The sequence below is a fragment of the Prionailurus bengalensis genome, chromosome E2 (genome assembly GCF_016509475.1).
Source record: "Prionailurus bengalensis isolate Pbe53 chromosome E2, Fcat_Pben_1.1_paternal_pri, whole genome shotgun sequence".
Taxonomy (NCBI): domain Eukaryota; kingdom Metazoa; phylum Chordata; class Mammalia; order Carnivora; family Felidae; genus Prionailurus; species Prionailurus bengalensis.
Genome location: NC_057352.1, coordinates 49239102 through 49258759, shown reverse-complemented (window position 1 = coordinate 49258759; position 19658 = coordinate 49239102). Strand labels below are relative to the sequence as shown.

The following is a 19658-nucleotide window of genomic DNA, read 5'->3' as shown; positions in this document are numbered from 1 at the left end:
ACCCTACCAGATGGCTCTGGTCAAATGGACCGAATACTTTGTCAAGGCTCTGGGGGCCAGAAGGCAGAATGCCCAAATCCAAAAGGGGCTTGAAGAGTGACTCCCAAACCGGGGGACCAAGGGGGCAGCAAAGGGGAGGCAGGAGGGGCTGTAGCTCTCACCATCCACCACCTCTGGACATCTGGAGGCAGATCCATATTCTCTCGCGTCCACACAGGGGAAATGTTGCTGTTGAAGTGGCTATCGAACCAGTCAGAGGCTCCAGTGTCACCCATGCAGCGGCGGCAGGCACAGCTCTTGCCGGGGAGCCCCTCCTTGCTGAGGCGCTGCAGGCCAGCATAGCCAGGCACCAGCTTCACCCGGTGGGTCCCACCCAGGGTCCCCGAGTCCAGGTAGGGCAAGGTGGCCATGCTGTGGTGGGAGTAGGTGAAGAGCAGTGACATGATGAACACCAGCAGGAAGGCCACAGAGAGGAACCACACCCGTAGGGAGCACTTCATGGTTTGGCGCCCCAGGGGGCCAGACCACCAGCCTGGTGGGCAGTGGGGTGTCACCGTGGCCACTCCTTTCCCAGCCCACTGATGGGCCAGCCACAGCGTAGCCTGCCTCTTCTGGCACCACGTGCAAAGGGCATAGGGGCACGTGCTGAGGAGGGGACAGAGGCAGGGGTCCCTCACCACACCCTCCCTCTACGCAAGGAGAAAGCACGTAGGCAGGAGTGGCTCCCCTGTCCCTGGGCCACTTGGGCCCCTGCTTATGGCTTCATCAGGTCTCTCTGTCACTAGCTGGGCCACAGAGGCTCTGATTCTCCCACTGCCCTGGTGAGGGGCAGGTCAGTCCATCCCAGCTCTCTAGTCCCTTGGGGTTGCTGGCTGCCAGCTCCGGGGGCCCCCCTCTTTGGTGGCTCGAAACGGTCCAGTCTGGAGCATTCGGAGTCCTTGTGGTTCATGAGCAGACACGGAGGCGGCCCCTCGTCCCCTGCAGTGGGGAAGCTTTTGAACCTCAATCACAGCAGAGAGCACATGAGCTTCAAGTGGTCTGGATTCCATCCAAGAGTTGTCCCCGCCTCAGCTGGCCCTCCTGGGCCAAACCCTTCACCAGGGGAGGGAACGATGCCCCAGTTGAGAGAAGAAACCCAGGAAGCTCTGTGGGTGTCAGAAAACTTGCCTGCAGACACCAAGATCCTCCTTGCATTAGGTTCTGCCCTTCCGCTTCCCATTCAAGGCGCTGCTCCCTTCTCCCAATGGTCACAGCCCCAACTGTGGTCGAAGAGGGGCTCACAGAGCTCCTGCTCCTGCTGAGAGGTCCTCCAGGGCCTGGGGACAGCTGCTGCTCAGTGGGGATCTACTGTGAATGCCGTCTGGGTCAGTTGAGCGTGTGCAGAGCTCCCTGCCAGGGCCCAGGCCTCCTTGGTGCTGCTGGCCCAGCCTCACAGGCTGCTCTGCCCATCCCCACTCCCCTGAGGCCTGCTGTCCTGCTGTTAGCTCTCGCTAGCAGTAATCCCCTGGCAGGTTCCCCCTCGCTCTCGTCAGGCGCCAAGCTGCCGCAGCATGACCCTGAAATTGCAGAGAGGAAAAGTAATGTGCACTCGCACACGCACGCGTGCATGCACACACACACACACACACTCTCTCTCTCTCTCTCCCCCCCCCCGGCCCCGCCCTCAAGTCCCAGAGGGGACAAGTTAGCAGGAGAGGAGACGCCCACTTAACCAAAGGGTGAACAAAAGAAAGGGCTCTCTCCTCTCACCACCCACAGATAGCTCTCAAGGGCTGCAGAAGAAGAGATTAGCCTACTCTCCTCACTTATTAGCCAGAAAGTAAACAAGGACATAAAGGGATTTCCCTGGAGTCCATGGCGAGTCACTGGAAGAACCAGGTTCAGAAAGTTCCTAGTCCAGCTGTGTGAGGTTAATTCCAGGTGAAACTGAAGAGAAAATGGCCCAGAGAAAAGATCACAGGAGACTTGCCTGCAGGTATGGCTCCCCACCCTGGTGCTCTCTACCCTCTGAGGAGTTGTGAGAAACCCTTCTGGGCAAGAGAGGGGTCCATGGGGGAGGGCTGGGCCTCTGCCCTGGGATTTGCTCTTTCCTCTCCCGGGTGTGGGCTCTAGATGAAGTATTCCTGGGTTAGCTCAGTGAACTATTAACAATCCTTCCAGCTCTGGTGTCAGGATGCAGGGGTGTTGGGTTCAGAGCCCCAACCACACAGTCATCTAGACAGTTACCTTCATCTGTATGTCTGGATGAAGTGAATGCCAGGGTCCCTGGGGACATGGGCAATCTGAGGCCTTAGGCTGCCCTGGTGGGCAATAGCAGGAAGAAGAGGCTAGCAGTTTAGGGAGGGGCCCTAAGGAAAGGAATTTGGATCCATGCCATGTGCAAGGGAGGCTAGGCAAAAGTCAGGGACAAGGTTGAGAGTGGAGGCCCTGGGCCCTGGCTCCATGCCATAGGGATCACTTAAATCTGGCTGCCTGCCTGTCCCCACCAGCTCTTCTCCAAATCCAGTTAGCCCCAGTTCTGACCTGGCCCCTGGGCACCACAGCCCTTTGCTGAAAGCTCCAGCTCCAGCCAGCCCTTCCAGGGTCCTCTGGCTGCTGCCAGCAGCTTCAGAGAAGGCCTCTCAGACTGTGTTCAAGGACCTTAGCTGCCCTCTCCACTCATGGCAGCTCAAATTTCTGGAGCCGAGCCAAACCACAAAGCCATCGGGGAATGGAACTAGCACATTCCAATAAGGAAGACACGGTTCTGGGTGAGGAAACAGTGATCACAGAAGTAAAGGAATTTGCCTAAGGTCACAATCTTGTGAGTGGAGGTGATATCTGTGTCCAGGTCTATCTGATTCCAAAGCCTGTGACCGGCCAGGGCACAGAAAGAGGCCTGTGACTTCTTCCAACTACCAAGGGGTTCTGGGACGAGTGACAAGCAGACACAGAGGTGGTTTCTAGGGCCTAAAGCAAAGCTTCCCCAACATGTCTCACCCAGGGTGACTGACTCTGATTCCCAGGGGGCCCAACAGCACGGGTTCCAAGGTGCTTTGCTTCTGATGTTTTTTTACTGCACCTGTTTGGAAGGCGAGATTCCAGGCATAGCCTTTGGCTGATTGTCTGTAAATAGGAAGCCAGGTCATTGTCTCTTTCAATTCCCTCTTTGACCCTTTCTATGCCCAACATCTGAAGAAAAGCACTTGGTTTTACAGGGTCCTGCTCCTAACATCCTGTGACCCAGCGAGAGCCAACCACAAAGCAAGTGGCTAAGGGAGGCAGTGACTTTCCAAAAGGCCTCTCCAGGGAGACCTGGTTTCTGGTGGGCAGCCCATGGTGGCCATTGAAGGTCGGGGCTGGGCAGAAGTTGGCACAGGAGGCTCCAAAGGAAATGTCTCCCTACTGGAGAAGTAACTCCTTGGGATTCCAACTCAACAAAGGGGGCATCTGAGGTAACCGGCTACCTTGTGGGGGAGAAGAAAAGTCCTGGTTTCATCAATGTGTTGGGGAAAGGCAGAGAAGTGGGGTAACCAGCAAAAGCCCTTGCTTTGCAAACCCCATGGCCAGGCTGTTCCTGGGAGCTTGAGCAGCTCAACATGTGTTGAGGGCAGAGACACAGGGAGGAATTGTTGCTACCTGGAACTAAGAAACATCAGAGGCCCCTCAACATGCACCCCAAACCCCAGAAGTCACCCAGTGCTGACCCTTGAGAAGTACTTTCATGCACCTTGTTTCCTCCAGTGGACTCCGCGTGCCCTTCAGGTGCTCACTGCCTAATTCTGATTTCTTCCCTCACAGCTGCTCTGATCTTTCCCGTGAAGCCCAGGCATACACACACCAAGAGAACAAAGTTGGAGGGAAGGCATGTGCTCTGGTACCCAAAAGGGAAGTAGACCATTCTTCCGGACCCACCTGGCTGCTGGGGACTTGTTTGTTCATTCAGCAGATACTTAAAGGGCTAGTACTGGGCATGGGGACAATGCGGGACAGGACACACCCATCCTGTCCTCACAGAGCTTCTGGTCTAGTGGCAAATACAAAGGGAAATTACAGGGAGCCAGGAGAGAGAACAAAGAATGCAAAGAGAATGAGGAGGAAGCAAGACTGACCTGATAAACATAGAACAAATGGGCCCATGAAGCAGGGCAGGGGGGGGGGGGGGGTGAGGGTGTCAGAGACGAAGGCACAGAAGGCTGAGGGTGACCACAGAGGGCTTTGAAGGGATTAGGATTTATTATGAATCTGATGGCAGGGTTTGTGAATCATGAGCTGATTTACATTTTAAAATGGGCTCTTGGAGGAATTAAAACAAAAATCTATTTCAGCACCCCCCTCTGGTAGCCAGTTTATTCTCTATAGTTAAGAGTCTGTTTCTTGGTTTGTCTCTCTCTTTTTTTCCATTTGCTCATTTGTTTTGTTTCTTAAATTCCACTTACGAGTGAGATCATATGGAATTTGTCTTTCTCTCACTGAATTATTTCACTTTTATCCATTCATCTATTGATGGACATGGGCTGCTTTCATAATTTGGCTTTTGTAAATAATGCTGCAATAAACAAAGGGGTGCATGTATCCCTTTGAATCAGCGTTTTTGTATTTTTTGGGTAAATACCCAGTAGTGCAATTGCTGGATCATAGGGTAGTACTATACACACACACACACACACACACACACACGTATATATGTGTATATAAATGTGTGTTTGTGTGTTTGTTTGTTTGTTTATTTATTTAAAGTAGGCTTCCTGTGCAGCACAGAGCCCAATGTAGAACTTGAACTCATGACCGACCTCAAGACCTGAGCTGAGATCAAGAGTGGAACCTTTAACTGGCTCAGCCACTCAGGCAACCCAGTTCTATTTTTAACTTTCTGAGGAACCTCTATACTGTTTTCCACAATGGCTGCACCAGTTTACATTCCTACCAACAGTACATGAGTGTTCCTTTTTCTCCACACCCTTGCCAACACTTGTTTATTGTGTTGTTGACTTTAGCCATTCTGACAGGTGTGCGGTGATATCTTATTGTAGTTTTGATTTGTACTTTCCTGATGACAAGTGATGTTGAGCAGCTTTTCATGTGTCTGTTGACCATCTGTATGTGTTCTTTGGAGAAATGTCTGTTATGTATTCTGCCAACTAAAAAAATTGTTTTTAAGGTTTACTTATTTTTGAGAGACAGAGACAGAGCACATGCAGGGGAGGGGCAGAGATAGGGAGACACATAAGCTGAAGCAGGTTCCAGGCTCTGAGCTGTCAGCACAGAGCCTGATGTAGGGCCCAAACACACCAACTGTGAGATCATGACCTGAGTCGAAGTCGGAAGCTTAACCAACTGAGCCACCTAGGTGTCCCTGACCATTTTTAATTGGATTATCTGTTTTTGGGGTGTTGATTTGTATAATAAGTTCTTTATGTATTTTGGATACTAACCCTTTTAGTTTTGTTGATTGCTTCCTTCATTGGGCAGCTTTTAATTTTGATGTAGTCCCAATAATTTATTTTTGCTTTTATTTCTCTTGCCTTAGGAGACATATCTAGAAAAATGTTGCTATGGCCAATGTCACAGACATTATTGCTTGCACTGTCTTCCAGGATTTTTGTGGGAAAATTAAAAAAAAAAAACCTAACAGTACCAAGAATTGGCAGAGGATGTGGAGTATTAAGAACACTCACACATCACTATTAGGACAATAAGTTGGTACAATGCTTTGGAAGATAATGTGGTACTACCTAATAAAGACAGACATAAGAATATCCCAGTGGTGTTTTGTGTTTTTTAAAAGAGAAATTAAAAACCATCTTTCTCACACAAAAACATGGTGTGGGAACAGAATGCAAGAGTAGAAATTTTCCTCAGTTGTCCTGGGCTAATTTATTTTATGACTTCCTTTGTGTGAGTATCTTCAGAGATAAATCTTCCTGAGGTATGGGTGGGAATGAATGCTTTCTCATTGAAAGGCTAAATATTTAGAATCACTGAATAACAAATCCAGGGAATTTGGCCTGCTTGTCATTTTAAGCAGATTTAAAGCTTAAGGTGAAGCCTGACAACAGGTTAAATATACTGTTTCATTCCCGCCCCCCCCCCCGCCCCCAAATCTCACTCCCACTTGGGGCGATCTATTTTTTTCCACTGGGGTTTAATTCATATCCAATAAAATGCAGTGGCCTTTCAATGTAAAGCTTGATGAATTTTTACCTATGTGCACATCTGTGTAGCCACCCATTAGAAAACAGAGAGCAATTTCTATCACCCCAGAAAGCTCCCTTGTGCTCCTTTCCGATCAATATCCTGCACTCCACCACTTTTCTGATTTCTGCCACCATATGTTACATTTAATTGCTCTTGAAATTCATAGAAACACCTATTATGTATTCTTGCATGTCTGGCTTCGTTTGCTCAGTGGAGTGTTCTGGAGGTTCGTCCATACTGTATGTATCTGTAGTCTGTTCTTTTCCATGTTTGGAAATTTGAGTTGCTTCCAATTTGGGGTTGTTATGAATAAAGCTGCCCTGAACTTCTTGTATACGTCTTTTTGTAGACACTTACTCTTATTTCTCTTGGGTAAATACCTGGGAGTGAATTACTGGGTCATAGGGAAGGTGTATGCTAAACTTTACTAGAAATTATCAAATAGTGTTTCAAAGTGGCTGTAGCATTTTACATTTCCACCAGTGGTATATGAGAGTCCCATTTGTTCCATGTTCTTGAAATTTTCTATCTTTAAAATTTTAGGCCTCCTGGCAGGTGTGTAATCAACTCTAGTATTTCTACTACCAGGTACATATGGACATGTGCACCAAAAGACATACAAGGATGTTGAAGACACCACTTGGTAATAACCGAAAAATGCAAACAACCCAAATGTCCCTCAGAATAAAAAGGGTAAATTGTGGTACATTCATGTCATATAGAAAAAATGATTGAACTCTAGTTTCAGACGTCAATAGGGATGAATATGACCAAAAAATGACTATGTTGAGCAAGAAAAGTAAGTCATGGATGAATGCCAGTAGTAGGAGTTCATAAAAAGTTCAAAAGTATGCAAAGCTAAGCATATGCCTCTCTATATATACAGAAGATAAAACAATAGAGAAAATCAAAGAAAAAATGTAAAATTCGGGAAATTCCTCTGAAGGGACAGGAAGGTAGGTAAGATCAAGGAGGGGCTTACAGAGGCTTCAGAAGTATTGGGTAATGTATTACTCCTTAACTTAGGTGGTGGAAACAGTGTTTTTTATTTTCATTCTTTTTAAAAATTTATTTTGAGAGAGACAGCAAGAGAGAAAGTGCACACGAGTGAGCAAGCAGCGGAGGAGCAGAGAGGGAGAGAGAGAATCCCAATCAACCTCCATGCTCAGTGCAGAGCCTGATGCGGGGCTCAATCTCATGAACCATGAGATCATGACCTGAGCTGAAATTACGAGTCGGATGCTTAACTGACTGAGCCATCCAGGTGCTCCTATTTTCATTCTTTTTTTTTTTTTTTTAATTTTTTTAACGTTTATTTATTTTTGAGAGAGAGTGATACAGAGCATGAGCGGGGGAGGACCAGAGAGTGGGAGACACAGAATCAGAAGCAAGCTCCAGGCTCTGGGCTGTCAGCACAGAGCCTGACCCGCGCGGGGTTCAAACCATCAACTGTGAGAACATGACCTGAGTTGAAGTCAGACACCCCTATTTTCATTCTTTAAAGACAGAGACAGAGAGAGAGAGAGAGAGAGAGCAAGCGAGCGTGTGTGTATACACATGATATGAAATTTCCAGAATAGGCAAATCCATAAAGCAGTAGTTGCCTAGGGGGAGTTGGGGAGTGACTGCTAATGGGTATGGGGTTGCCTTCTAGGTGATGAAATGTTCTAAAATTGTTTGTGGTGATGGATGCATAACCATGTAAGTAGACTAAAACCCACTGAATTATACCCTCAAAATGAGTGAACTGTATGGTATGTGAATTATAATTCAATAAAGGTGTTGCCAGAAAAAAAAAAAAAGAAATTAAGAATGGAACGAAGTGGAATGGGGGTTAAGTTGGGAGATACTGCAGAATATTTGTATGCTGGTAGAGGAAAAAGTTAATGCTGCAGGAAAAAGAATACAGTGGAGAAACCAAATCCTTGATAGTAAGAAGGGATGGGAGCTGGACCTACACGGAGAGGGTCTGCCTAAGAAACAGGAAGCAAAGCAGAGTCAGGGCACAGACACAGGGAGGGATTCGGCAGTAGGAAAATGAGGGTCTCTTCATTGTTGGGGTTGGAGATTTACAGAGACCAGATGTGAAACAGGCTTCTAAGAGAGAAGGGAAGTCACATGAGAAATTTAGTAGGTGGCAGAGCAATGCTGCCTGGTTTGCGGTCACAAATTAGCATATTTGGTAAGACTGCTGAACAATAAATGTCCCCTAAATGGCTGACCGAGCTTAGGATGCTGAGAATGAACTGAGGAACTGGTGACTGGAATCCAGAACATCAGGGGCAGCACGGGCCTTGAAGAATGGATGGTCTCCCTCCCCTACACCTTCTATCAATCAAGGGATGCACGCTTGAGCAACCAATACAAGCTAAAGGGGGCCTTTAGTTTACAGGTAGAGGAGAGGAAAAGCAGGTGTATGGGATTGAGCAGCAAAGGCTGCTCCAAAAGGAGAACAGGGAGGATTGGCTTTTGGAGGCTAGGGTGGTTTTAGAACCTCTCTTCTGGTCAGTTCCCAGGAGACAAGCCATCGAATTAACCTAATGAAGCACAGGATAGCACAGCCTCAGACCAGCGCAGCTGAACACAATCTTCTTGGCAGGCAGAGAAAAGAAATGTCAAAATAAGGCTTGGAGGATGGAGGGGGGGGGGGGGGGGCTTGAATCTGGAAGGAATGGGGAGAAGGAAAAAAAAAAACCCAGCAAGACGCTGACAAAGTACCCTCTTCCCACCCACTGTCACACAGCCTGAGGACGTGTCCCAGAGTCTTAATATGAAGGCATCAAACCACAGATTACTCACACTGCATGATGCTATATGAGTTTCTGAGCATTTGGGGGCATAGCCTCTCATTTAGTATTCACAGAAGTCTCAAGACTAACTGAACGAGGTCATCCAGACAGTAAGTGACGGAGTTTTAATGCCAACCAGGCCTGATGGCTCCAAGGCCAGTGCTCCTGCCACAAGCACCCACTGGCTACCAGAGAGGCTCTTCCCACTAACCGGGGTACAACAATTGAAAGGTTCCCCGTGCCCCAGATCCCAGCCAACCTAGCAACCCAGCAAACTCCCTGCCTCCCTGCCTACCCTGGCAGAAGGTGCCTGGGGCAAAGGGGGGGCGGGGGCAGTCATTGTTTTGAGGAAGAGACCTGATAGTCTCAAACCCAGTGAGGCATGCCCTTGAAGTGCCTGAGAACTGGTGGCTTCACCTTCGCGTGTTCAGCTAAGTGAAGTCATCTCATTGCAATAGCCTGGCACCAGCCTCTGGCACAGGCCCATCACAGTTATCCTAGTGACTCAGGCCCTCCTTGCACCCCAGTTATATACCCTCGGGCAGCCTCTGTCTCTTGAGCGCCTCCCTTCCTTGACTTGACATCCAGTCTGGGCTCAGCTCTGCTGGTGCTGCTGCTGCTGCTGCTCAGAGTTAGCAGTCAGGAAACCAGAGCTCATGAGTGAACAAATTTCCTCAAATCCACAGCCATCACTCTCGCTAACTTTAAATTAGGTCCTAAAAAATAAACCACCAGTCTTCACGATGAGAGGACCAATGTTGCCCCTTAAGAGGCGGGCTCTTGGGGGAGGACTGCTGGGCTCTGAGGTATGGGAGTGGGTGGGGCAGAGGGAGCACCACAATGTGCTCCACTCTGGCCCAGCTCTGCTCCACACTCATGGGGTCCCAATGTGGTTTGTTTTCATCAGGGAAAAGTCCAGGAATTCACTATACATAGCCATACTAGGGAAGAAAGAAAAGTCTAGAAAAACAACATTATCTCAAGAGCTGAGCAGACAAGGCCAGACATAAACAGTTGGGGAGAGAGGAAAAGATGAGGCAAGGAACAGAAAGTCATTTAAAGAACAGAACCACCTGGTGACAAAGGCCAAAAGCCATTCCTGATACGGCCCTGAGTCTCACTGATAGGCGTCTCCACGCTCCAGACCACTTATTGCTTTTTTTTTTTTTTCCACTTATTGCTTTTTATCCAATATGATAGAGGTTTTTGGTTTTTTTTTGGAAACATGAATGTAATCCATTATATTTATGTATTTGGACTTCTGTTATTACCTTACTTTGTGTTTTCTCTTTACGATTTCTTTAGTTCTTTTTTCTTTTCCTGACTTCTGTTGGATTGGCATGCTTTGTTCTCCCTGATCCCCCCATTCTTTTTCCTCCTGGCTTAAAAATTATATTTCTCTTTTTTTAGTGGTTAAATTGTTAGCATATATACATTTTTAAAAAAGTGAAGTCTGCAAGTTTTTAGCCACGCTATCCTCTTGAACAAGGCAACAATTTGGTGTGATTTAACAATGAAATTCCCTACTTCATTATACCTTATTCTTCCCTGACAATGTGGTCAACAATTTTAACTTTTGGTTTTTTTTTAATTAAAAAACAAATTAGACACTGGATTTTTGTGTGTTTCGTCATCTGTGGCAGGCACTGCTGGTTGCCTACCAGCAGCTACTCCCCTTTTTTCTTGCCAACAGAGTCCTGATTTTGTTCAGGCAACAAAGGAGCCAGTCCCAGGAGATGAGGCAAGCCTAGTCAAGGCCAAGCACAGTAAGTCTGTTCCCTTTTATCTGGAATTGGTCTAAGGACGGATCAGCCCGGGCCAATGAGACATAAGGAGATGTCTGCAGGGGCTTTCTTGGAAAGGTTCTCTTTCCTAACAAAGAGGCACATTCAAAACTTCCTCTTAGCTAGCATCTCCTTGCCTTCCTGCTTGGGATGCTAGAGTAATGACACAATGCATGGAGCTGCAGCAGCCATCTCAAAACCATGAGGAGAGAGATCTTTCACCCTGAGGATGGCAGAGCAGAAAAATGGAATGATCTAGGGTCCTTCATGTCAATACTGGACTACTGCCCCAACCCTGGAACTTCCTATCTCCATATTTCTCATTATAAGCAAATTAAGTATTTTTTTACAGTTTAAGTCACTGTGGGTTATTCTTTCACTTGTAGCAGAAAGCATCATGATATACTGTCCTAAATTTATCAACATTATGCGTCAATTTCTGTGCTCCATGATGGCGCTAACAACCTGCTCCTTTTCCCAGGTTTACTTTTCTTCTTGATGAAGTATACCTTTAGTAGATCTTTTAGCAAAGGCCTGTAGGTGATAAAACTGCCTTAGCATGTTCAGAAATACCTTTAATTTTACCTCGTTCTTGAATGATAGTGGGGTGGAGAGTTCTAGCTTCCATAAGATACCCCTCTATCATCTTCTGGTGTCTAAGTTGATGTGGTGTACATTAGCCTAATTGTCATTCCTTTGAATTCTTGTTTGCTCAGGTAGTTTTTAACATTTTCTCTTTATTTTTGCCTGCTGTTTCACTATATTATGCCTAGATATCTATTTATTGTTTGGTACTCATGCTGTCTCTTCAGTTCTGGAATTTTCAGCCATTTTCTCTTCAAATATTAATTCCTTGCCGTTTTCTTGACCCATATCTGGAATTCCTATTAGGTACATGCCAAGCCTGTCAATCTGTCCTCCACATCTACGTTGTGTTCTAGATGGAGTCCTCAATATTATCTTCCAATTCATGAATTCTGTCTCCAGGCTAGAGTTCTATCTATTGTTTCAAATTCAAATGACACTATTTTTCACTGCTAGAATTTTTAGTACTTTTCATACTGACATCTTCCTGTTTCTTTTTCCTTTTGTAGCTTCCTTTATTTTCTTTAATGGATTTAACGTTTCCTTATCTCTTTGAGGGTCTTTTTTAAGTTTGTTTGTTTGTTTGTTTGTTTATTTATTTATTTATTTATTTGGAGAGAGAGAGAGAGAGAGAGAAAGAGATAGAGAGAGAGGAAGGGAGGGAGGGAGATAGAATGTGAGCAGGGGAGGGACAGAGAGGGGTGGGGAGAGAGAATCCTAAACAGGCTCCACACTGTCAGCACAGAGCCCAATGCAGCCCTCGATCTCACAGACTGTGAGATCATGACCTGAGCTGAAATCAAGAGTTTGCGGGGCGCCTGGGTGGCTCAGTCGGTTGAGCAACGGACTTCGGCTCAGGTCATGATCTCACAGCTCGTGAGTTCGAGCCCCGCGTCGGGCTCTGTGCTGGCAGCTCAGAGCCTGGAGCCTGCTTCACATTCTGTGTCTCCCTCTCTCTCTGCCCCTTCCCTGCTCATGCTGTGTCTCTCTCTGTCTCAAAAATAAATAAACATTAAAAAAATTAAAAAAAAAAAGAGTTCGCAATTGGGGGTGCCTGGATGGCTCAGTCGGTTAAGCATCCGACTTTGGCTCAGGTCATGATCTCAAGGTTTGAGCCCCACATTGGGCTCTGTACTGATAGTTCAGAGCCTGGAGCCTGCTTTGGATTCTATATCTCCCTCTCTCTGTGCCCCACCTCTGCTTGTGCTCTGTTTCTCAAAAATGAATAAATGTTTAAAAAAATGTTTTTTGAAAAAGAGTCCACACTTAACCCACTGAGCCACCCAGGCGCCTCTAAAGACATTCCCTAATTACTCTGTTATTTTCATTTCTTCTGAGGTAAATTTTTTTTGATTTTTATTGGTTCCTTTTTTCTCATTAGTTTCCCCATATGTTTCTAAACTTTAGTGTATAAATTCATCTTATCTGTTATACTTTACTTTTGCTTCCCTGTCTAGAGGTTTTCACCTTTGTCTCCCCAGGTCCTCTGGCTCTAGGATCAAATCTTATAGCACTCACTCAGCTTAGGTCCAGGATGTGAGGTTCTTTCTCCCTAGGCAAGCATCTTTCTAAGTCGTAGCCCCAGAGCAGGGTTGGAAACTTTTTTTTACCTACTTCTCCAGCCCCTGAGTTCAAGCAGTGTACAAACTCTAATTCTTTGCTTCATGTGGAGAACTTTATAGCTCTGTTACCCCAGATTTCCAGCTGCTTCTGCCTGCTTCCAGACTCAAAGACCAGCAGGTCTGCAGCTTCAGCTCTGGTCTCCTCTTTGTGTTCCTGCCCCATTTCTCATTACAGGGATGTTTGTGGTTTTGTGTGTGGGGAAGGAGGGGGAGTGTATGACTATGTTTTTAGAATTTTATCTTTTTGTATATTACTGCTATGTGTTTAGATATAAATTTATAGTGCCATCTTGACTTGGATGAGTTGGATTAAACCATCTGTACCAAGTAACTGAGGATCCCTGCCAATACCAGTCTCCTGGGAAGGCATATCAAACCATCTCTAACAAGATTCACAGAACTCCAGCCAGAACTCTGAAGGAAGCAGACTGAGAGAGCCTGAGGTAAGCTGATCGAGAGTCCCGATTAAAACTGTTCTCCCATCCCCGCCCCATTTTCAGTACAGTCTACCCTAAGGGTAGGGATGGGGTGTGCAGACATGCAAACAGGATTTTTCAAATGTGGTCTGACTAGGCCTTCACAGGAGAAGGCCACCCAAGCCATCAGCCCCTCTTCCATACCACGTGACTTTCACAGTCTTTTATCTGGCCAGAGAAAAATGCATATTGGCCATAAGGACACCATTGATGAAAGGCCCATCTGACTCTTTTGAGTCCCCAGCCTGCCTACAGTAGGCCCAGGTTTTTGTTTCAATTATATCAGGAGAGTAATGGATTGGGGCACCTGGCTGGCTCAGTCAAAAGAGCAGGCGACTCTTGGGATGCCTGGGTAGCTCTGTAGGTTGAGCCTCCAACTCCTGATTTCGGCTCAGGTCATGATCTGTTTGTGGGATCAAGCCCTGTGTTGGGCTCTGTGCTGACAGCATGGAGCCTGCTTCGGATTCTCTCTCTCCCTCTCTCTCTATGCCTCTCCCCTACTCTTGTGCACTCCCTCTCTCAAAATAAATAGACTCAAAAAAAAAAGACAGAAGAAACTCTAATATATAAAAAAAAGAAAGGGGAGCCTGGGTGGCTCAGTCGGTTGAGTGGCCGACTTCAGCTCAGGTCATGATCTCACGGTGTGTGGGTTCAAGTCCCACCTCGGGCTCTGTGTTGACAGCTCAGAGCCTGGAGCCTGCCTTGGATTCTGTGTCTCCCTCTCTCTCTGCCCCTCCCCAATCCCCACCCCCACCCCCGCTTTCTCTCTCTTAAATAAAGAAAAAAGAAAAAAAGAAAAAAGAACAGGTGACTCTTGATCTTGGGGTCATGAGTTCAAGCCCCATGTTGGATGTAGAGATTACTTAAATAAACAACAAAATAATAAACTAAAAAAAATAAGTGCATAAACAAACTTAAAAAGAAGAAGAAGAAGAAGAAGAAGAAGAAGAAGAAGAGCAGCAGCAGCAGCAGCAGTGGATTCAGGAGCCAAATTCTAGTCCAGGCTGTCACCAGGCAGCAAGCCACTTTTTTCTTTTCAGGCCCAGATTCTTTTTTTTTTTTTTAATATGAAATTTATTGTCAAATTGGTTTCCATACAACACCCAGTGCTCATCCCAACAGGTGCCTTCCTCAATGCCCATCACCCACTCTTCCCTCCCTCCCACCCCCCATCAACCCTCAGTTTATTCTCTGTTTTTAAGAGCCTCTTATGGTTTGGCTCCCTCCCTCTCTAACTTTTTTGTTGTTGTTCTTCTTCCTTCCCCTCCCCCATGGTCTTCTGTTTAGTTTCTCAGGATCCACACAAGAGTGAAAACATAACGGTATCTGTCTTTCTGTGTGACTTATTTCACTTAGCATAACACTCTCCAGTTCCATCCACGTTGCTACAAAAGGCCATATTTCATTCTTTTTCATCGTCAGGCCACGATTCTTGAACAATCCGATGAAAGCAATCCTCCTTCCACCCTCTTCCTCTCTGAGATAGAGAGGATTGCTGTCCACCACTTAGTAGTAGTGGACACTCAGTAGTAGTCATCGCAATCTACTTTCTTGAATCAGACACTTGCTTGTCTCTTTCAGCTTGTAATGCATCCCAAAGGTTCTGCCCTCAGCCCTTTTTGCTTCTTTCCCCCACCCCCTTCCAAATCTGTTGCTGCCTTCTACTCTGAGTTTTAGACCTACATTCTCAACTGCCTCTTCAGCATGTCCTTATGGCAAACTCATCATCCTCCATCATCCTCCTGCGTTCAAAAACATATGAGATAGGGCACCCATTAAGGCCAAGATCAGGCTCTTTAGCATAGCATTCAGAGATCCCTAAACCAGGCCACCTTCTTAAGCCTCATCTCTCCCTATACCCTACCCTCTAGGGGTTATGAACTAGTTTGGACCACAGGCCAAATCTGGCCCATGTTTATTAAGATCGGATAAAGAGCCTAGAAAGACATGTACATGTCTATCTCCATCACTCAAAATACAAACTCTAGTTGTACAAAGACCATGTTTTTAATCTATCATTTCTGTATCACTGTAGGACCTAGCACTGGCCTATATCAAAAAAATACTTGTCTAGCTGACTATCATCTCCATATGCAACCCCAGGATTATAAGAATCAGAGGAAGTCATGGTAATGAAGAAATGCTTTGAAATCATTTCATAAATCATTATATAAGTATGCAGATGGAAATGATGATTATATTCTGCCCCCACTCTTCCAGTTCTAGAAGTGAAAGCTTTCTCCAACTTCTTGTGGACCACCAAGAAACATGTGGCCTTAGGTACAAACTAGATTTAGCAAGTCAGAAGCAATGGAAAAGATGTATGTATAAACGGCCAAAGTCTTAAGTTTCTGTCAGCAGGGACATACCGGGACTGCTAAAATGGAACTCTCTTCAGTCATTCCCCTAGGCACTGCAGGCCACCAGCTGCAGTTCTCCCTAGCCAAGTCTCCAAAGATCTCCCATCTGTTTGCCCCAGCTCAAAGGCCCTTTCCAGTGAAGCCTCCCAAAAGAAGAAAGCGCCTGGAAAAACTTGGACTCACATTCTGGCTTTGCTCACATTCTTGTCAGTTAATAGCTGACAAGTAATTCACCATTTAACTTTTCTGAACTGTGTCCTTATCTGTCAAATGGGAATCTCATCCATCTCTGTAAGGGTTTTTGTAAGGATGAAAGGAGTAAAGCTTCTAGCTCAGAGCCTGTGCTCCTGGGTTGGATATGTTTAGAGCCACAGTTCTGTCAGTCCCAGTTTGGGGCAACTCTTCTGGGCTGGAGCCCTATGATGCTGGGTGGGCATCAAGAGGATAACCCCCACTACACAGCCCTGGCTCAGATTCCTCAGCACCCTACCCTGCCTCCAACCTTCCCTGGGTCAGCACCACCAGCGTCCTGCTACAGAGCTTCCTTTCCCATAGGCACTGCCTCTTGTCCCCACAGTGTCAGGGAGCAGCTTCCAGGGAGGTGGGGTGGACATGTTGACCTGAGGTCTCATAGTCAGGTCTGCCCTGGCTGATCCTTACCCCAGACTGTGCGGAGAGGAGCACTAGGTCTATCCTGTGGCAGAGCGTGCAGGTCACAGGGCCTGTCACATCTTCCCCGGCTGCCGCTTCATTATATCATATGGAACACAAGGCCTGCCCTGAGCCGGTTCTAAACAGCTCCCTTAGGCCCAACCATACTTGTCTATGGGCTCTCTAGCCACAGTCAGCAGCAAGATTCTACCAAAGACACGGTTAAAGGAGTTTCTCCATAGGGCTGAAAAACCTCAGACATTAAGAGAGGCAGGAGACAGGCAGAAGACCCTGAAGGTAGGAGTTTAGAAAATAAATCAGTTTCTCTGGGGACTTTTGGAAGAAGCAGGAGTGGGATAAATGAATGGTAGCCCAGGGCAAGCCAGAGAGGAGTCTGGAAAGCTGGGAGCTTAGATCTTAGTGCCCAACTCTACCTCCCTGGGACAATTAAATTTGACCATATCACCTCCCAGGGAACAGGGGACTAGGGTGCCAATAATCCAGCTCTGATTTTCTTTAAAGATAACAAAGTGCCAGGTGGCTTGGCCATTCATCACTGCTTGTGGTTCAGATCACAGTCATACCATAGATGTATAATGAAGAGCCACAGAAAAGCTGTCAGGGCTTCCTTTTCCTTCTGCACTTGTCTGGATGTCTGGGGAATGCTTTGAATCTCAAGAGAAAGGCAGAGGATGCATTCATTCAATAGATATTATTGCCACCAGGGAGTGGCCAACAACATGGAAAGGACCCCAGTCCCTCTCCCTCCTTGTATAGCTGCATCATTGCCCGTTAGCAAAACCCTTCATTCTATGGCCTTGTGGCTCTTGCTCTGTCAAAAAGCAGAGAGGGGCGCCTGGGTGGCGCAGTCGGTTAAGCGTCCGACTTCAGCCAGGTCACGATCTTGCGGTCCGTGAGTTCGAGCCCCGCGTGGGGCTCTGGGCTGATGGCTCAGAGCCTGGAGCCTGTTTCTGATTCTGTGTCTCCCTCTCTCTCTGCCCCTGCCCCGTTCATGCTCTGTCTCTCTCTGTCCCAAAAATAAATAAACGTTGAAAAAAAAATTAAAAAAAAAAAAAAAAAAGCAGAGAAAGGAGTTCCTCTGTTTTGAGGACTCCCTCAACCTCTCCAGCCTGCCTGCCATGCATGGCTCCTTGATTTTTCTCGCCAGGCTTACTCTAGGAGGGCTGCCCTGCCACGGGAATGCCATGAGGCAGCTGACCTCAGAGACTAGCATTCTAAGTCCCAAATGTAGGCCTTGCCCTCTAAAGAGGTGGGATCTGTTGACGTGTTTCCACAGTCTATCCCAGAGGCCACTGGAGGTGCAATATCCACCAGCCAGAGCACCCGTGGAGGACTGAGCTGAGGGCTCCAAGAAGGAAGAGATGAGTCAATCTTCAATTTAGAGCCGCCTTGGGGAAAAGGACCATGCTCTGCATCAAACTCACTCTTACCAAAGACAGCCTTCCTTGGGGCACCTGGGTGGCTCAGCTGGTTAGGCATCCAACTCTTGATTTTGTCTTAGGTCACGATCTCATGGTTCACGAGTTTGAGACCCGCATCCGGTTCCATGCTGACAATGAGGAGCCTACTTGGGATTCCCTCTCTCTCTGTTCCTCCACCCCTGTGTGCTGTCTCAAAATAAACAAATAAACTTAAAAAAAAAAAAAGAAAAAGAAAAAGAAAAAGAAAAGGGAGCCTCCCTGCTCTTCTCAGAAACAGGTATTAATCCAATGCTCCTCAACACTGGCTCCCAGAAACATACACACTCACTCTACACTGGGGTGCAGGGAGTGGGTCTAAGAGAAGGTTTAGGAGAGAGTCTCTTTGCACTCCATCCCCCTTCCCAGGGGGAGCGAAAGGGAAGAACGTGGTTTCTCCAGGTAACGTTCAACCCTCTCTTCCCCAACACCTGCACCCGTGTGGCAGGGAATCAGCCAGTTTGAAAACATGACTCAGCATACCCAGACAGCTTCCTGAAACAATAATCCTAGGCAGGAGCCAGCAGACTGAGAAGGAAGCTCCAGAGGCTGGGGACAAAGGGCAAATGCTCCTAAAGGAGCTATAATTCAGGAAAAATGGTGGAGAGGTGCAGGGCATTTCCCTCTCTAACTCCCAACCAGTGCTCTTTCTCCTAGCCCTTGGAGAGCAAAACCAGAATTCCTGACCACTTTCTGGCCACTTTTTCCCTCACTTTGGGGAAAGGAACAGGATTGGCATTCCTGCTTTCTGCCATTGCCCTTTCTTGCCCCTTTCCAAGCCTGGACCACGGCAAGGGGTTCTGCATGGGGTCTCCCTTCGCTGCACCTGCAAGAAGGCTCAGGCCACTACACCCCAGAAGGGGATGATGGAGAAGGGGCTGAGTGAGGGCACATACAAGTCTTGCCAGTGCACACCTAGAGAAAGAGGAAGCTATTCTTCTAGAAGTTTCCAGACCACAGTCTCTGTGGTTCAAACTCCATCTAGGCCGTGGCCCAGGCTGAGTTGAAGGACTTCACTTAAAACTCTAGCATCTATCCCCACATCCTCTCTGGGATGGGAGGATAGGGGAGAGAATGCCAGAAAAGAGGTCATAACCCAACTGCCAGTACTGTAGACCTGCAAGAAAGAGGCCCAGGAAGCAGGGTGACTGACTGCTTCCCTGGCAAGAAAGTCTGCACAACAGGTATGTGCTGTCATCACACGGGCACAACCTACCAGGGTTCCAGGCCCTTGGCAAAACAGAGGGAAGCCACCAGTTCTTACTGGGTGGCATTATGGGATAGGCTTGGCCTAATGCTCCAATGCAGAGAACAAGCTATGACCCCAAGAATGCTGACAGAACTTCTGGGACAGGTGGGTCCAGAAGCAATGCTCTCTCAGAGTGCATCAGCACCTGTTCTGGGATTCTCCCCTCTTCCAGCTCAGGGGCTGGAAGCCAGGAGCAGAATGCCCACTTAGTGAGGGCTCACATCATGCTTGAAGGTACAGGTGAGAGCAAGGCTCTGTCATCTGCCCCAGGGATGTGCCACACCTCTTCCACTGGGCTGGTAGGAACTCTAGGTTTTCAGTCCCCATGGCCCAGCCAAGCTACCCAGGTGGAATGTCTACCAGAGCCTCTGGGGCCATGAAGGTGACAGCCTGGGCTGCAGGCATGGAAGCCTACTTTGCACGGGGCAAATTTCTCTAAAGGGTTCCAACCTTAGCAAGGTAGGACAGCAGGCTGTAACTGATGACA

At 47.3% G+C, this 19658-nt stretch overlaps 1 protein-coding gene across 1 annotated transcript in view; it reads right to left on the bottom strand.

Moving 5' to 3' along the window:
- ST3GAL2 (ST3 beta-galactoside alpha-2,3-sialyltransferase 2) overlaps nt 1-19658 on the bottom strand; it is a 48958-nt gene that overhangs the window by 15059 nt on the left and 14241 nt on the right. Inside the window, exon 2 of the mRNA XM_043599642.1 lies at nt 162-1556. Within this exon, the coding sequence (XP_043455577.1) occupies nt 162-500 (339 nt within the window). The 5' untranslated portion in view covers nt 501-1556. The remainder of the gene's footprint in view (nt 1-161; nt 1557-19658) is intronic.